The sequence below is a fragment of the Charadrius vociferus genome, unplaced genomic scaffold (assembly GCF_000708025.1).
Source record: "Charadrius vociferus isolate BGI_N301 unplaced genomic scaffold, ASM70802v2 scaffold163, whole genome shotgun sequence".
Lineage (NCBI taxonomy): Eukaryota > Metazoa > Chordata > Aves > Charadriiformes > Charadriidae > Charadrius > Charadrius vociferus.
In genome coordinates, this window is record NW_009648332.1 from 7,120,698 (window position 1) to 7,137,947 (window position 17,250).

The window sequence follows — 17,250 nt, forward strand, 5'->3', positions numbered from 1 at the left end:
GTTTTCCCATGCATGGTGGATCCTCCGGGACAGCTTTCCAGTTGCAGGCTCCTCACTAAAGCAGAGGTTGGTGGCGTGCTACTAGGAGATGCTGGGGACAACGCGTGTCCGGAAGGAGAAAGGGTAGAGCCGAGGAGCTAAAAATCACTGCACGGGAATCTGCTTCTCGTGAAATGCCTGCGTGCTAAAGATGGTGAAAACTGCTGATGCAGGAGAGCGAAGCATCTTTGTCAGGCATCTGTTTCCCAACCGCCTGTCTTTCAAGCAAGGAGGGCTGCTGGGGAAGTCTGCGCTCCGCAGACCTCCCGCTGCCTTCCTGACTTCTTAGAAGGGTCATGTGAAAACTAATGTGATCAAAAATGCTTTTTAAGTGTTATTTAAAGCATGATGAGTGTTCTGCAGAGGGTTTTTGTCATGCAGAATTGGGCAATTTGACTGCTTATCAGCTGTGACCCTAAAGTTCGCTGTGGGGTCTCACCAGAGAGGAGATACTGGCAACTGAGAACTTGTATGTGGTAGCCTCGCTTGAGTTGGTCTTGTCCCTCTTTGATTTTTCTTACAGTGCCTGAACATGCTGCCTTGCTCTTGCCCTCTGAAGTGTGTTGAGATTTGTGGGCAGCAGTGGACAGCGCATCAGGGATCCCTTTTGTGATACCATTTGTGGGGCTTGGGGAAACGACCATGCCCAGGAGATGTCAAGAAGTCTGGCTGCTCTGGCACAACCTGTGGGTTCCATGGAGCTGACTTTGTAGCTGTGTTAGTAATTTTTGGTGTGACGTATAGTTTGTTAGGACTGGAGGATACCCAACAAAAACCCAGTCCTTCTGAATGAGTTTTCTGCAGTTTGAGCTGGTTTGGGGAGCTGCCACAACACACTTGGATGCTCTGCAGGTATCTCCACTGTCAGAGTTGATGCTTGTCAGATACCCTCAACGCATTTCACACGCACGATGGAGGAAAGCCTTGCAACTTCCCGGGGACGTGTGTAAGTGTTGCTCCTGTGAGGGACCAACAGGGGATGGAGGACCCCAGTGTGCAGACAGGACTCTTGCGGGAAGAGCACAGAGCCAAGCCAGAGATGTGGGAAGCATGACATGACCAGCAAGTGTTCCCCCTCCGAAGTGGGGTCCTGCTGGAGGTCCCTGTGTAGCTTACCCTGTGCTGGCCCTTCACTGCTGGGCTCTGTGTGGAGGTCCCAGGGACAGAAACAGCTTGCCGCTTTCCCCAGTGCAGTGGGGCAGATGGTACATCTCATGATGCATTGTCCTCCAAACTTTTCACTGGACTTTCACTCGTTCCTTTCACTTTGCAGCTTATGGATTGAAAGAAAGCTGGAAAAATGGTTTTCCCACATGAAATCAAGGCGTGTGCTCATTTTTGCTGGACGTTGAGGTTCAGCATCAACCTTCCCAAGCTTGACACCCCCTACTTCCCACTTCTGGGGTTGCTCTGGTCAGGATAGTCACCAAAGGCACGTGACCAGCCCAGCCCCTGGTGTGTGCGCATTATTTGAATGACTCCCTGTCCTGGAATTAAAAGTCCCTTCCTTTAGGAATAATTAATACACTCACAAAGTTTCCCAAAATGATTTTGGAATAACATGTCCAGAGAGGTTGATCTGGAATAGCAATTGCTGAATAATTTATTCTGCAATGAGTAGTTAATTTCCCTATATGAAGCAGCACTAATAAGCTCCCAAATTCAAGCTTTATTGGGTTGGGGGTGTGTGTGTGTGGAATAAAGGAAACCACTAAGTTTTTGTGAAGCTACTGAAGTGAGCTAAGCCATTTAAGTATAATAATTCTACAATATAAAAAATGTTTGGCAGTGGTCTTCTTAGTGAAATTCAGTAGCAAAAGAAAAAAAAAAGTGGGTTTATTATAAATGGGGGCTCTAAAGGTTGGCAGGAGAGGGAGGTTGTCCCAGTGCCTGCTGCAGGTGTTTGTGCCCAACTGCTGAATGGGGGATGGAGAGCAGAAACAGCAAAATGGTATTTTTCCACTTTGGGGGAGCAGTTTCAAGGCAGAGCCATTTTCCGTGCTTAAAAGCGAGGTTTTCAGAAGGAAGTTAATTGACCTTTTCAGCAAATCTGTTGCTGAGGCCATTACCACAAATGCTATTGAAACACTTCGTAAATATAATGTTTGTTTAACAACATTGCCAGTAACTTAGAAAGTCAGACTTTATCCTCCCTTTAAAAAAAAAAAAAATAGAGCTATTAGTGGAAAAAATGTCTTTTTTGGAAAGGATTTGGAGCAGATTTTCATACTGAATCTAGGCTGCCTCATTCCCTCAGAAGGCTTCTGAGGGCCAGGAAAATCATCACTAATAACTTCCCTATAAATTGTAGAGCTGCTATTTTAAGGTCTGGTGTCTCAGGGAGGAGCAGGGTGGTGTCCTGCTTCCCTCTGTTGCTGCGTGATGCCCTGGTTTGATTCTGGTCCTTGTTAAGCTGGCTACCAGTCCTGCCCCATGCAAAACCAAAACACGGGAAGAATACAAGTCAGGAGGCTCTCAGGCTTGGTTTTGCTTTTGATTTTCCGTATTGATGGGTTGAGTGTGGGTTTTGGTTTGGAGGTGGCCCATTCTGGAAGTGGCTTTAGTTGCAGAATACAAATTGCATGTAACTTATCTTTGCGTATTTGGAGACAAAATCCAAAACTGCTCCCCATCCCAAGGCTAAGACAGACCTGGAGAAGCTGTCGATGCAGGAGGGAGGCCGTGTCTCGGAAAAGCAGGTCAGCAAGGGGAGCAGATATGTAGAGAGAAAAGGGTGTCCCTGTGGAGCAACTTCTTGCCCAACCAGAGGATGCCCAGGGATGAACCTGAAGCCAGGAGCAATGGGTTAAGGGCTCTGGCATGGGAAGTGCTTCACTTCTGGGGGTCAGGTTTATGTTTTTGTGGGGCTAAGAGTTATGTGAATTGCCACATAAAAAAAGACAATGAAGGGAAGGGCGCTGCTCCGCTTGTTTTCGACTGTGGTGAAGATCAGTGATCCCATCCGTCGTGGTGACACTTGCATAGAGGGATAAGAGGCATTTCCTAATTAAAAGCCTTTTATGTACTAGAAGTCAGCTTCTCAGCTGTTGGAAATCTGGGTGGCTCCATTGAAGTCAGGAGGTGACCCCAGCTCAGCCTCGCGTGTGAGTTTTGGCATCTCCCATCGGTTTCCTTGAGGCACCCGGGGTGGTGACAGCACGGGGCTGGGTCTGCTCTGCGGCAGCCTCGACTGATGGGACACACAAGCCCGGAAACTCCAGCAAAAGTGAATTTCCTCCCCATGGATATTTCCTTTCATGCTTGAAAACAACCCTACATCTGCTGAGAAAACACCTGAGCTATAACGAGGAACCGCGTTGCTCCTTGTTCAGACACAGCTGCTCACAAACGCAGAGAGAAGAGGGATGCTTTCGAGATGGTCACAGAGTTGTGTTGCTTTTTCTCCCCTGGTGTAGATAGAGATGGTATGTTCACCACTTCTACCAAAAAATGTTCTGCACATCCTCATCTTTCTAATTTCTCATGGTGTTAAGAAAGCTCTTTATATTAAAGCTTACCATGAGGTATGCTGTAGCAGTAAAGAACAGAGACTTGACAGCATTTTGCCACCAGTGGTTATGTGGGCAGCATGTGTTAGCGAAGATGCAGTGAACCCCTACTCTATTCAAGCCCTTTCTGTTGCTTATGGTGCTGCAGAAATGGCATTCGGGTTTGTTTGCATTAAATCTGAACTGCTAGCGGAGGAATTCAGCTTACCAGGCTGCACCTTAGCAGAGGAAATCAATCCGAGCTTTAAAACTGGTTGTATTTTTTCCTTCTTCCCCCAAAACCATATGTCTTCGGAGCAAGGGTTGTGCATCTGTGTAGATTAAAAACCCATTTGCTGGCGGGCTGTGGAAGGATGTGGAAGGTGATGCTGGGAGGGGTGGTCTTTGCTTTGGGGCTGGCAACAAGAACCCCAAAAACCTGGGTCTTAAACTTTTGATGGGCAACAAAGAGCACTGCAGGCCAGGGAGAAAACGACGGAACAGTTTTGAATATTTTGGGTGAATTTCACAGGAAGGGACCAGCCTGCTGGAGCACTGCCTTGGTCCAGCCACCTCCTGAGCTGGGGAGGGGGAGGGGAAAAACCTCCATTTCAGGCTCCTAGATAAACAAACACCAGAAATCTCGTAAGGGTAATAATGGAAATCACTGGGAAATTGAGTTAATACAAGGGCATCTGTGTAAGTGAATGCTCGGGACAGGGAAACGGCTTTGTCCTTTAACTCTACTAATGCTGGAGCAGATGGGAAGCGCGGTGTGCTTCACGCATTAGCTGGCTCGGATAAAGAGCCAGGCAGAGGCCGGTTCTCGTGGCTGATTAGAGGTTAACAGGGATAGAAACCAGCGGATTGACTCTTCATTTGCAGGAGGTGTTGTGGGATCAGAGCAGATGGCAGAGAGAGCGTCCCTCCAGCTTACTCAGCTGCTCAGAGGAGCTTACGGCTCCCTCCAGCACAAACAGCCCCACTTGCATCTCCTCGGTTTACAGCTGCAGCTCGTGCTTCTTCCCTAGCCTACCTAGAGACACAGTATTTCTACTAAACCTGTGGTAGTTGGTGTTTGAGGCCGTAGGTGCGTGTGGGGACACTTGCAGGCATGGTGCATCCCCTCCAGCTCAGCCCTATCCCTTTGTTACGACTCCTCCAGCGTCAGCTCAGCCCCAGGCACGGCTCCTTACCTGGGGCTTTTAATGGTCTTCGTTAGCTCTGCGAAGGCCAGAGGTGCTTTTCCAGGGTGGTAATGACCGGGCGAGGACAGGGGAGGAGGGCTGTGGGGGGAAGACATACAGCAGAAGAAGCCCAGCTGCGTTCTGCTGGGGCAGCATCCTTCGGCCATCCATCGCCTGCCTCCTCCATCCCTGCCAAGGTCTCGCTCAACAGCAGCACCTTTGCCTGCGATCACAAAAAGAAATCGCTTTGAGGAGGAGGGAGGATGTAAACTCATACCAGCTCTGCTCATTGACTCGCTGGAAGCCTGGATTCCCTATTTTGCAAGGGAGAAATGGCAATTGATTCAGCCTTACCCTCTTTCTTTTTGTCTGCCAGCGCTCTGAAAAGGCACATTTTATCTGTGTGTGACAACACCTGCCTAGGGTGCCTCTCATTGAGCCACGCTGAATCAAAAGAGCAACAAGAAAAGTGGGTTTAATTGCACACATCTTCAGCGGAGTCTTTCTTGCACTGGCAGCACAAAAGGCCAGCCCCGCGCTGGTTGAATGGAGCCCGGGAGGGCTGGGGCACACCGTACTCTCCGTTACTATCGGAGGCAGATGATTCACTTTGCTGGAGCATTGTCATGTGCAAATGAGTTCATGAGCCCATCTCCTTTCCAACTGCAAGGTCAGGGACTGAGCAATTGTCAGCATCAGCCGGCTGGAGGAATTGATCTAGAAGCTGGAAAGCTTTGGGAGATTTTACTAACCCCCCGCTTCCCGCCGCGCGAGCACACCGACACCTTCCTCCCACGGGTGTTGTCTGCATTACAAATATTGACCGATTTTGCGTTCACGTTTGGAAAGCTGCTGTTTTGAGGCACGGAAATGTGACCAAGAATGGCTTATAAATAACACTCGGTGCAGCAATTATTATTCATTGATAGTTATGGCTTTCTCACAGTGGAAAAACAAATGGTTTTTCCACTAGGAGCTGGAGCTGCAGTCCATTTAATCACTAAAGAGCTTGGAATTGCTTTAGTTTAAAATACCTTTCCGCTGTGGTTTGGAAATTAAAAAAAAATAATATTTGGGTCATGTTAACCTAGTGTATACAACTTGCGCTGAGAATTTCAGTATAGCTCATCTACATCTGCTGAGCCCCATAAATATCCGTGTATTTGTTCCTGTTCGGTTTTGCGGAGCTCCTGCCTGCCTGAAGGCAGAGCTGCCCAAACATGGGTTTGACTAGAGATGGAGTCCTGGGGGCTGAGCACCTGGTGCGAGAGCGTTGAGGAGGGAGAGCCGAGCCACCGTCTGCTGCAGCCACCCGCCTCCGGCCAGAGTGCAGGGGAATGCGGCTGGTGCTTTTGGGAAGCTGCATGGATGGACTTTCCATCATGTTGCTCCTGATGGAGGCTGCCCAAAATATCAGTCTCAGTTACTAGGAGGTGGCTCGAGGTTTTGGAAGCCAGATGTGGGGGTCAGTTCTTTATGTACAGCACCCGACTGCATCCCACCAGCGGTACTTGCTCAGGGGGGTGGATGTGGTTGCACGATTTGCTCTTCAGAGCCGTTCCTTACCCTGCTTCAAGGTTTCCACAAAGACCAAGAAAAGCCTGCAGAGGAGGCAGAGGAGCCACAGTGACGTGAAGAAATGTTTCCCACATTACCCACGTGTTACTGGTCCCCATCCTCTTGTGCAGCAATACCAGTGCAGCAACCTCAGATGGCTTCTGGTTCTGCTGGTCCAGGGCTAGGTTCTAGAGATGGCTTCTCTGGTGTGAAGGCTGCCTCCCCGGCAGGATTGTGCTAATGCTCCGTGAAAAGCAAGTAAGTACGGTGCCTGGGAAGAATAAGCTAATTTTTCCAAATGGCACAACTCTGCGAATGACAACTGTGACTTCTGCCTGGGCTGCAGTGTGAAATCTGGGGGATGGCTGTGAGCAGCAACTGCCAGAGGGAGCAGAGCTGAGCTCTCGAGTTCCCGGCTAGTGTTGTAGCCACAGGGTCCTCTTCTCTCCCTCCTCCTCCTGATGAGTGTTGGAGGCTTCTTGATGACACAGTTATGAGAAAGGAAGGAGTTATGCGATTTAAATTTCCACCTGTGGTCTGCCCATTTCTGAACTTCAGGTATTTTGATGCAATCAGCTTGAAGGTTGACTCTAGCTTCTGTGGTTTGCTGGAGGACCCAAGACTAGGGGTCTCCAGAGCCAGCCCAGTGGTGGATTGGAGCGGCAAGACAGGCTAGTAGTTTCTTCTGATGGGTGACTTGTGGTCAGCTGGATTAAAAATGCCCGGTTGAAAGACTCCGGCTTACAGAATTGGAAGAGTTTGCAAAGCTCCTTTTGGTTGACTAGGTTTAGACATGAAAGAATTTTCCATCTTCGTTAATGATACTTCTGTTGAGGTCTTAATGGTCTTGTTTTAATAGCAGTCTCCTGTGCTGGAGCTGCTGCTAAAGGGTTGATCCTTCGCAGCCATTTCAGAGCCCAGGGATGTTTTGTGGATTTGTGCTCATCCCAGCCTGCAGGGTTGATCAGCTCCAAAGAGAAAAGTGTTGCCCAGCCGATGAGTTTAGAAGTGCCACTGGTGTGGAGCTCACAAATTCCCAGCAGACATTTCTAGGGTCTGTTTTAATTTAAATCAGAGCCACAATGTCCTGCGGTGCTAATACAAGGTCCTTGCTCTGGTGTTTTGTCCCCATTTGATGGTTAAGTGGGTAAGGAGATGTGCTCATCGTGCCCTGTGTGCCTGTGAACATTCCTGGCACCTTTCTGTGCTCTTTCTGGGGCAGGTATGAACACTCAGCTCCTTTTGTAACCTGAATCAAAGAGGCATCCACTGGGAAGCATCCGTGGTTAAAGTAGGGGAGGCTGTTCTGGGGCAGGGAGGAGGCGACGTCGTTCCTGGGACGGAGCTAGGCTCTGATGGGGCATAATGAGTCTGTAGTTACAAAGGTGGTATTTAATTATTTCTTTTCCATGGCTTTCAAGCCCTGGCACTGTCACTTTACTGGCAGCAAATCAAACACCGAGTTAGCTTATGTTAAGGAACAGAAGATGAAGTCCTAGATAAGCACTCGGCTGTAGGAATGTCTTAAATTGAAACGTGCAGGGGGGACACGGAGGAGAGCATGTTTTTGCTTTCAGCACTATCCAGACCCTGTGTCTGCGGCCAGGGTTGTCTTTCTCTCTGCTGGAGTGCCGGTATCGCCTGCCCCACGTGCTTCTAGGATGTGAGATGAACGGAGAGGAGAGTACAGTGTCAGCTGTCCTTCTCCAGGGTGACCTGTAGCCTCTCGGTGACTGTAGTGTCAGGGTTTTGTGTGGACCGGGAGACAGTGCTTCAATGGATGATGGAGTAAATACACCATAACCTGCCTTTTAACCACCACTCTCCTGGAACAGTCGTACCCATCACTGCTGAGCTGGCATGCTCAGCACCCATGGGTGCTGAGGTGCAGACCTGGCCTCAGAGCAGGGTGCAGTGTGGTAGCTGCAGGCTGACCTCCCGTTAGTGTAAATATTCCCAAATAATGCCTCTGTTCCTGCCAGGTCCCCCCTCTCCATGTTTAATTTCTGACGAAGCTTTTGATAAATGTTTTGTATAGAGTTCCTAGTTTATCTTAAATAGACCTGCTGTCACCACGGCTAAAATCTAAACCAACACTTGACTTTGGGCTCAAGTGCAAGATGAACTTGGCGGTGGCCGACTTGCTGAATGGTCGCATTCGATGTGCAGACCCCAGCTACGAGTTGTGAGGACTGGCTCCCACAGAGGTTGGGGGACCACGGCTTTTAGGACACCTGAGAGCAGCCTGGGAAGTATTTGGGCAATTTTCCTCTCTCAGGAGGGCTGGATTCAGACCACAGTTGATATATTTTCAGACTTAAACCTGTCCGAAACAGGTCATTTGATTAAATGACTTCCTCCAGCCTTACACCAGTTAGCCTCAAGTGGGGTCTGGCCCATGATCCTACTGAAGTAAGTGTTTCAAGGCAGTGTTTATGGCTAGTAATTTGTCTTGGAGGGTTTTATATATATGTGTGTATGTGCCTACGGGTGTACATGTGCGTATATACATACATTCTTGCTCAGGAACGTGGTTTCCAATCCTTTTAACTTGTTCAAAAAGTAAACTAGGGAGAAACTGGCAGTGAGTCGCAGCCGCCTGCCAAGCATCGCAGACCAGAGAAGTGGTAAAACATAAACACTTTGGAGTTTTATCCTCAGGATTTATATAGTTTGGCTGCTGGGGGATGGACTTGCGGGGAGGCTGGGGGTGAGGGGGCTCGTCAGCCCCTGGCCGTGCTGCTCCTGCGGCGCTGAGCCCGACACCTCTGCAGCCGTGCTTCCACTCCCGGCAGCGTGCGAGCGAGAGGGTAGTGCAGGGTTGTCCATCCCTCCCCGCTGGCCACGTGGGGTAGGTTTCAGGCGATGGCAGCTGAACAGGTCTGCTTTCCCCCTCCCCTACACTAAAGTGAAAGCAGACCTCCTTGACGCTTAATCAGATTTGAATGTGGTTTTTGGCGTGGCTTTAAAGAGACTGGCAGTGAATAGCTGGTTTTGATGCCATTTATTAAAAACCTCTGGTAGAATTTGTCTCGGAAAGCCTTTGTGAGAGCTGGCAAACGCACAAGGGTTTGATGCAGTTAATGTATTTTAATCTTCAGCCCCCCCACCCCTTCTCCTTTTCTGTCGCTAATTGTAGGGCTCTCAGCTGTCTGCCACCCTCTCCGGGGAGATGGCAGGCTCCGCAGGGACCTCTGTACAAACACGGGTTTAATAAGGTTGCAGTGGCACGGAGAAAAGTGAGCATCCTCCTCAGGGAGGAGAGCTGGGGCTGGGTGGTGTGGGGTGCCAGGTCCCAGGTCCCACGCCAGGCTCTGACACGGGGGCACTGGGTGGCCCCGGCCACATTAATCAACCTCCTGGTGTGGCCTCATTCTCCTCGAAGCAACGAGGCAGACGGATGGGGGAAACAAAGATGTCGCTTTTCTAGGTGGCTGGCAAGTGAAAAGTGTTGATTGATGTTGGCAGCCAGCTCCTGGGAAAGGCTCCCTGGGCTTTCAGAATGAGATTGATGGGCACCTAGTCTTTTCTCGCTGATTTTATCCCTTGCTTGCTTGTGCATCCACCTTCCTTGGACCCAGAGGACTGTTTGAGCCCGTTTCTTGCTCTTCACCCTCGTTTGGGACTTGTTGGGATTTATTTTTTTTTTCCATGGTTTGTGCCCGAAGGCGCTGCAGCCCCTCACAGCAGAGGGGTGGGTGTAGGGAGCACCGTAACATTTGTGTGAGCAATTTGGGTTGTCCCTGCAGCCCGATGCACAGATCGTGCCGATGAGCGGCTGGCTCCCCGGCAGCAGCATTTCGGGGAAAGCTCAAGAGCTTGTAGGGAGGCAGCAATTATTGTGGAGCTCAAGGAATAAACAGTTTTCCCCCAAGCCCACAGTTCAGGCTGTGCATTGCTCCCATACCTGCTCCTTATTCTGGCTGCGTGGAAGAGCTCGGAGCTGTGGCCGTGCCCTGGAGTGCTGCACCTGGTTGAGGGACTGAAGTTGGGGATGCGTTGCATTTAATTTGTGGGCTTGGTTTTTGGGTTTTTTTTTTTTTTTTTTGTCTGCCTCATCAAAGAAAAGAGAACCTGGCCTTTTTCTGCCATCCCTCGCTCACATGAGTTGCAAATTCAGCAAGAGGGAGGCGTGGATGAAGATGACTCCCGGGAGAGAAACAGTCTGAGAGACTCTTAAACAAATGGGAACTGAGCAGCTTTGCTCTTCCCCTGAGGGTTCGGCTGTTAAATAAACTCACCAATGAGTCTGGCTGCACGTGTGTGTTGGTGCAGAAGTGTGTTCATATGCGGGCTGGGTGTTGCTGGCTGTAAGCCACCAGGATAGTGTGTGTTGGGTGGTGAGCTCCTTGATAAAACGATGCATGAGCAGCCCTTGCAGGCCTTGTCCTCCTTCCAGAGTTTGCATGGGTGGTCGTGGTCAGAGGGAAGCTAACGTGGCTTTTCCCTCTTCTCCTTTCCCTCTCCAGGGTTCCACCTCAGCGGGACGGTAACGGAGCCGGCGACTGCAACAGAACCAGAGATGACCTACAAGGTGGCCATCAGCTTCGACCGCTGCAAAATCACCTCAGTGACATGCGGCTGTGGGAACAAGGACATTTTTTACTGCGCCCACGTTGTGGCGCTTTCGCTGTACAGGATCCGCAAGCCGGACCAGGTCAAACTCCGTCTTCCCATCTCAGAGACCCTTTTCCAGATGAACAGGGACCAGCTCCAGAAGTTTGTTCAGTATTTGATCACGGCACACCACACCGAGGTGCTGCCCACTGCCCAGAAGTTGGCTGATGAGATCCTGTCCTCCAACTCGGAGATCAACCAAGTGCATGGTAAGTCCTCCCTTCTTCCTGGGTGGCTCGGCACCAATTCACTGTCTGTTTGGGGATGGGCTGGTGGTTCCATATGGACAGTGTTGACCTTCATTTTGCTGTGTTTTGTCTGTTGCTGCATAGAGAGAGGTAGCAGTGTCAAACTGGTGTTAATGCATGGCTGTTGGGACCACATCAATGCTGGCCACGCGTCCCCATTCTGCCCTCTGTTCTTCTTTATGTGTTTGTCTGTCAAACACTGGCTTCAAGAGGCAAGAAAAGGCAGAGCAGACAGGCTGGTGGTGCATGAGGCACAGCTCAGAGTAGGATGGAGAAGCCAAGGGTGGAGGAAGGGAGCACGTTTAGTCCCCAGCACAGAAGGATGTGGTGCTGGGACCCTGGGGAGTGGGAAGCGCAGTGGGGACGTGGCTCCTCCAGTGTGTGGGGACACGGTGTCAGACCAGCCTTGCACATTGCTAAGTCAGATGTGGCTGAGCCGGCGGGAGATAAAGCTTTAATCTCTATGGGCGTTAATTTGCCCATAATAAATGAGTGCCACTGTCCTGACCTACTGCACAAAGGCAGCAGAGATGAGTCCTGGGGCTTTGTGTTTGGAGGATGCTTTTGACTTCCTCCCCTGGAAAGCACCGGTTGTGGGACGGTGCCCATCCCAGCCCCGCTGCAGTTGTCTAGTGGCCCAGGAGGTGGCCCAGGCACCCTGGGGAGTTGCTCTGAGGCTCCCTTCATCAGCTCAAGCCGGACACTCCTGCTGTGTCTTTCCAAGGAGCCCAGGAGCTGAGGTTGCGCAGGGTCTGCAACAATGAGCCGCTCCCCACCGCGCCTGTCCCACCAGCTGTAGAGCGGAGATAATAAACACTTATCTGCCACGGAAGGGCGTTGCGGGGATTAACACATGCCTGTTAACTGCTCCGAAGATGAAAAGCCCCATATGCAGCCTAAAATAGGATCTGAACTGGTTGAATCCACATGTAGAGGTGAGGCCAGGGGTCCACCTCCACCGCAGGGGTGATGGCAGCTCTGATCTTAAATATTTTCCCCTCCCTCTATCTGGTTGGTCCTGCTCCTGCGTTGTGAGAGGCTTTTGTCTCCTCTGCTGGGCCACATCTGCTGCATGTGTGGTTGTGCTCTAAATTACTGCCTTTTGGGGAGGGTTCCTCATTTTTTGGCATTAAAAAAGAATGAGGAGCTGTGGTACTGCAAGAATCTGGTGAGGTCCGTTCCCTCCCTGAGCTGATCCACTGAAGCCGAGGTTGGGCAAGATCCCTTGTTGGCCATTGTTTGAGGCTCCTTTCTCCTAAGAAGATTGAAGAAAAGCTTTTAAGGCTCTGAATATTTATTGCTGTAGAGTCAGCAAAAGGCTGGTGATTGAGAATCTTACAAAGATACAGATGTTGGCTCCATTTCAGTATCTGCCTCTTGTTTTTACAAGTGGTTATAAAAAAAAAAAAAAGCAAAAATTCTCTGTCCCTTCAGACTCGTGCAAATTCACACACTCCAGCGTATGATTCTGAACTGACAGAGACACATTGACTTACTCAGCAGGAGGTGACACCTATCTGACACCCGCGTGGCTGCCTAGCCGTGGACACAAGCAAGTGAACTCCTCTGCAAGCAGAACTGCCTCGTCTTGTCCTTGGGGAGGGTGCAGATCAGCCTTAGGATGATGAGATGAGCTAAAGATGATCTGAGATGATCTAAAACTCATAGATGTCGCACGCTGTGGAAAGGAAGGCTCAAAAAAAAATCCACATTCACGTTCAGAGTGGTCATCCAGGGCTTTGGCGCTTGATCCTGGACAGCGTTGCAAGCTTTGCCCTCCCTGTCCTTCCAGTGAAGCATAGCCATACTGCAACTGCATCGCAGAGCTACTTCAGTAACAAGCCCAGGGCAGGGCAGGGCTTCAGACATGTGGGACTGTGTATGTGAGAGCAATCCGGCAGCTCCTTGGGAGCTCCATTTGAAGGGCATCCAAATTTTTCCCCCATCTTGCCCTTCCCAGCTGCAGTTCATGCATTCATTGAGGGTCCCTGATCCTGGGATTTGAAATTCTTCAAGGTATGCTTTACATAGGGCTTTACAGGCTTACGCGTGCATTTCTTGGCCGTGTCTAGTTCAGGCCCTTGAGGTCACACCTTTGTTCACCTCAGGGTTGAGACCAAGCTGGCTTTTGGCAGCCCAACCTCTGCAGCCCAAGCAGTAACCCAGCGTGTGTGCTTGGACACCTGAGGTTATTACACCTTGAAGCACGAACAGCCTCTCCAGAAAACCTTTCTCCGCACCCCCCCCCCCCCCCCAATTTTTTCCAAGGAGAGGTCTGTTGAGCTTCAGAACTGCATTGGGTCTTCCCTGCCTACCTCTGGTCACCCAAAGGGCTGCTCCTTCCATGTCGATGGTGAGGATGTGGGATGGAGGAGCTGATTCTGCACCTCGGAAACACACCAGGCTCTCTGGGGAACACTGCTTGTGCAAGGGGATCGCCTGGTTTTGTAAAAATAAGGCTTTCAGGGCTGCTTCTTTTCCCCCTGCAGAGCCTGAAAAGAAAATTATAGGCCGTTGCCTGGTGCGCTGGTCTCGGGGCGTCAGAGCTTTGTTCCTTGCAGGAGTCTGTAGCCACAGGCTGTGCACCGCATGCCAATCTTCCCGGCTGCCTTCCTAGAAGGAAATGCAAACTATCCAGTAATGATGGAGTCTCGGAGCGCAGCCAAGGTGCTCGCGTGTTCTCGAAGGATTCAATCCGAGCGGAGAGCCTAGGTATGCCTGCCGCTCTGCTCCCTGCCTGACCTCTGCCTGCTTGAGTGGGTCACGTTTCTGCTCTCGTAGCCGGCCGCAAAGGGCAGCGGGCTCACGGCGAGAGCGTCTCACGTGTCTGACACCTCCGCGCTCAGCATCTGAAGCGGCAGCTGGAGTGAGGAGGTCGGGGTGGGTTTCAGTGCTGCCATGTCCCCTCCCCAAGTGTGTTCCTGCTTCTTGGGGACAAAGTCAGCACCGTGACAGTCCAGCACGGAGCAAGGCTGCAGAGCTGTCATTGCGCCAGCAAATGTGACTGGCAGCTGCTTGGCCTTGCCTGGTGGGGTGGCTGCTTGGGGGCAGCCAGGACCTGCAGCTGGAGACCTTAGATCCAACAGCCAAGCCTCTGATGCAGTGAGGAGCGTCTGGTGGTGGCCACCTTGTTACTCTCTTTTCCTCCTCTCTTCCAAGAGCATCAGCCCAGGGCTTGTGTTGGTTTGCTGCAGGGCCAGCCTGACTCGGGGCAATGCAAACTGAGAAAATGGCTCAGGGCCACCAGCCATGGTGGGATGTGCTGGGGGTAGGTGCAGCTTTGCCGTTGGGATCCATGCTCTACCACCAGGAACCATGGGAAAAATATGTCCTTCTGAGGTGCAAATAAGGAACAGAGAGCGATTGCTTTGGTGTGGTACGCAATTGCAGAGAGGGCCAGGAGGTATCGGAGAGGGCAAGGCTGAGAAAAAGAGCTGAAATGGGAATTGTAGACGGAGAGGGAGATTTTGAGGGCAAAAGCAGTACAAAGGAGGAACTCAGAAGCACCAGTGAGTCCTGACGGGAGCTCTGGGCTTCCTGCTCTCGCAGCATGGATCCAACTTCCATCAGCAGTGAGCACACAGGGCCCAAGTCAACCAGCAGACTTGGGAGGTGGCATTCATCTCCCCTTGTGTTTTGGTTCGTGGTTGTAGGGAATCATTTGAATTTATTTTGAGAGAAAGACAGGATCAGTGTGGGGTGTCCAGGAGGAAAGCCACTGTCTCAGATACATCCTTTGAGCCTGATTGGGATGTCTGGGCTTTGGAGGCAAATGTTGGATTCTTCCTGAGGGCAAAAGCAGTCTGTTTCCAAGGAAGGAGAGGAGGCTGGTGGAGACCACTGCAGGGACAGAGACAGTGGTCATTAAAATCTTTAATTAGAAGCTTAAAGAAAGGAAAAGCAGCTCTGAAGAGTTCTGTAGGCCCAGAAGATTTGGGGCTTAGAGATCTGTAGGCCCAGAAGATTTGGGCCTTAGAGATATCCTTCATGCGTCGTTGGTGAAGTCTCCCCTTCCGTGGGTGAGGAGCAGGAGATTTTGGCAGTCCTGGTGTTTGCGGCTCGGTAACTCAGCCTGCTTGAGCATGCTTGGGCATGGCAGGGAGAGCTGCTGCCCTCAGCCCAGGAGATGTGGTTGGGACGGTCTGTCTGCCCCATGGAAATGTTAATGGGTGATACAGTGTCTGTGGTGCTCAGCTGATGCCGTCAAAAGTCTTGGGATGGTCTTCTCGGCCAGAAGGTGGAAAAGCCACAAAACTTCCATTGTCTCACAGTGCAGAGGCAGCTCTCTCCAAGGACAAGCCAGCAGATGGTCAGTGTGAATCACCAAGGGGCCTCTGTGGTCCTGCAGGGTCTCAAGAGCTTCCTTGGAGGAGACGACCTTCAGAAAACTCTTAGTGGGAATGGTTCCTCAGGCTTTGGCATGGGAAAACCGTATCTGCTCATGCAAAAGCTTGTGGCTTCTCATCTTCTCACCTTTGTCCCATATGTATTCTTGCCCACCTTGAGCCCATCCTTCAACTCCTGGGCTAATACTGTCCTTCACCCATTGGCCCATCTTGCTTCTTGTGCACAGCAAGTCATCTGCCAGGTCGGCCATGTGGGAAGTCCCTGCTTGCTTGTCTTGTCGCACTGAGCCAGGGCTAATGTTTTGAGGAGTCCTCAGGCAGCCTTTAACTTTGAGGTCATCCCATGACAGCTTCTGGAGGGTAACACCAGTAAATCTATTTGAAATTCTGCCTTCCCCCTGGGGAGGAGGAGAAGGTCAGATCTCCAGGGGATTCGTGTTCCTGGTTGCTGAGCTGATGTAAATTTAAGGGAAAATAACACACCTGGGTGCTGAAAAGAAAGGCTCTGCCGGTGGCTCTTCCCCCTTTTCTTCCACAGCTGATGGGGTTGCTGGGTGACCCCAGAGCATGGGTGAAGTGCTTGACAATGGGTTTCCAAAGATAACCAGACCTGACGCTGGTACCAGCTGAACCAGAGAGCTCCCAGCCATTGCGCTGGGAGCTGGTCTGGTTTCGCTTGCTCCACCGCTGTCAGATGGGCGTGAATCTTCAGGCTCCGTCCAACCTGCCTCCCCTTGAAAATGAACCGGGAGCCTTGGCGGAGCTTGACTCCTCACTTTGCTGCTATTTTTAATCCCTCGTTAGAGTTCATTTCCTTTCTGGTGCCTGGTTATTTTCTCTCCGAGGTTTTCTGCTGTTTGTTTATTTGTCCGTGTCCTCCCCCCACCTCCCTGGCCCTGAGCTGTTCCTTCAACGTCTGTTTTCTCTCTGGACGCTGCAGAGGCAGCCCGGAGGCGTTCAGCCATGCCACCACGTGCAGTCATGAGATGGCCCTTGTGAACTGCTGCCACGACGGCCAGACCTGCTCCGGGTGGCTGTGGCTCGGCTGGCTGGCAGAGCCCTCCTCAGCACTGCCGACCCCAGGGCCAGCACAGCCAGACCCAGAGCCACCAGTGGGTACTGGGCACAGTTGGCCAAGATGACCATGAGGGAGATGGAGATGCCAGGGTGGCCACCTGCATCCCTGGGTTGCTTTTGCCATCAGTTTGTCATCTGCAGACACTGGTTAAGAATAATAATTATCCCTTTTTCTTTGTGTTACCACTCCTGCTTCAGGTGAGATGCTCTGTGAGCGCTTCCCACGCTGCCTGGCTGATGCATCTCCCCTTCTTGGGTTCAGGAGCTTGGGTTTGGGGTGCGCCAATGCCTTGGCATGACCCCCGAGGTTCCACCACCTCTTGACTCTGGGAAACCTGCTGCTTTCCAGTCCAGGAACGCCTTTTGTTTTGTTCATGTTGGACAGCTAATTTCTGAGCAAGGTGTTGAATTTTCCATGTTCGGCATCACTCTGTTTTCTAATTCGCAGATTTTTCCAGTCTTATTTCTCAGTCTTTGTATCCGCCTGGCGAAGTCTCGGTTGGCTGTCAAACGGTTAAATCCTGATCCCTGCTTCTCATTTAATGGATTGCATTTTTATCTCTGTTTCTACAGCCAGTATAAATGGGCTGGTGAAACCCTCTTTCCACTCAAGACGTGTGGTGGTGTTTCCTTAAATCTGAATCCGGCAGGACCAAGATCCAGCACATCTGAAACAGAGCTCTTTGGAGCA

The 17,250-nt window shown here is 51.0% G+C and overlaps 1 protein-coding gene across 1 annotated transcript in view; it reads left to right on the plus strand.

The window, feature by feature from the left end:
• Nucleotides 1-17,250, plus strand: part of ZSWIM5 (zinc finger, SWIM-type containing 5) — a 106,737-nt gene that overhangs the window by 66,175 nt on the left and 23,312 nt on the right. Inside the window, exon 2 of the mRNA XM_009884850.1 lies at nt 10,741-11,097. Coding sequence (XP_009883152.1) covers nt 10,741-11,097 — 357 coding nt within the window. The remainder of the gene's footprint in view (nt 1-10,740; nt 11,098-17,250) is intronic.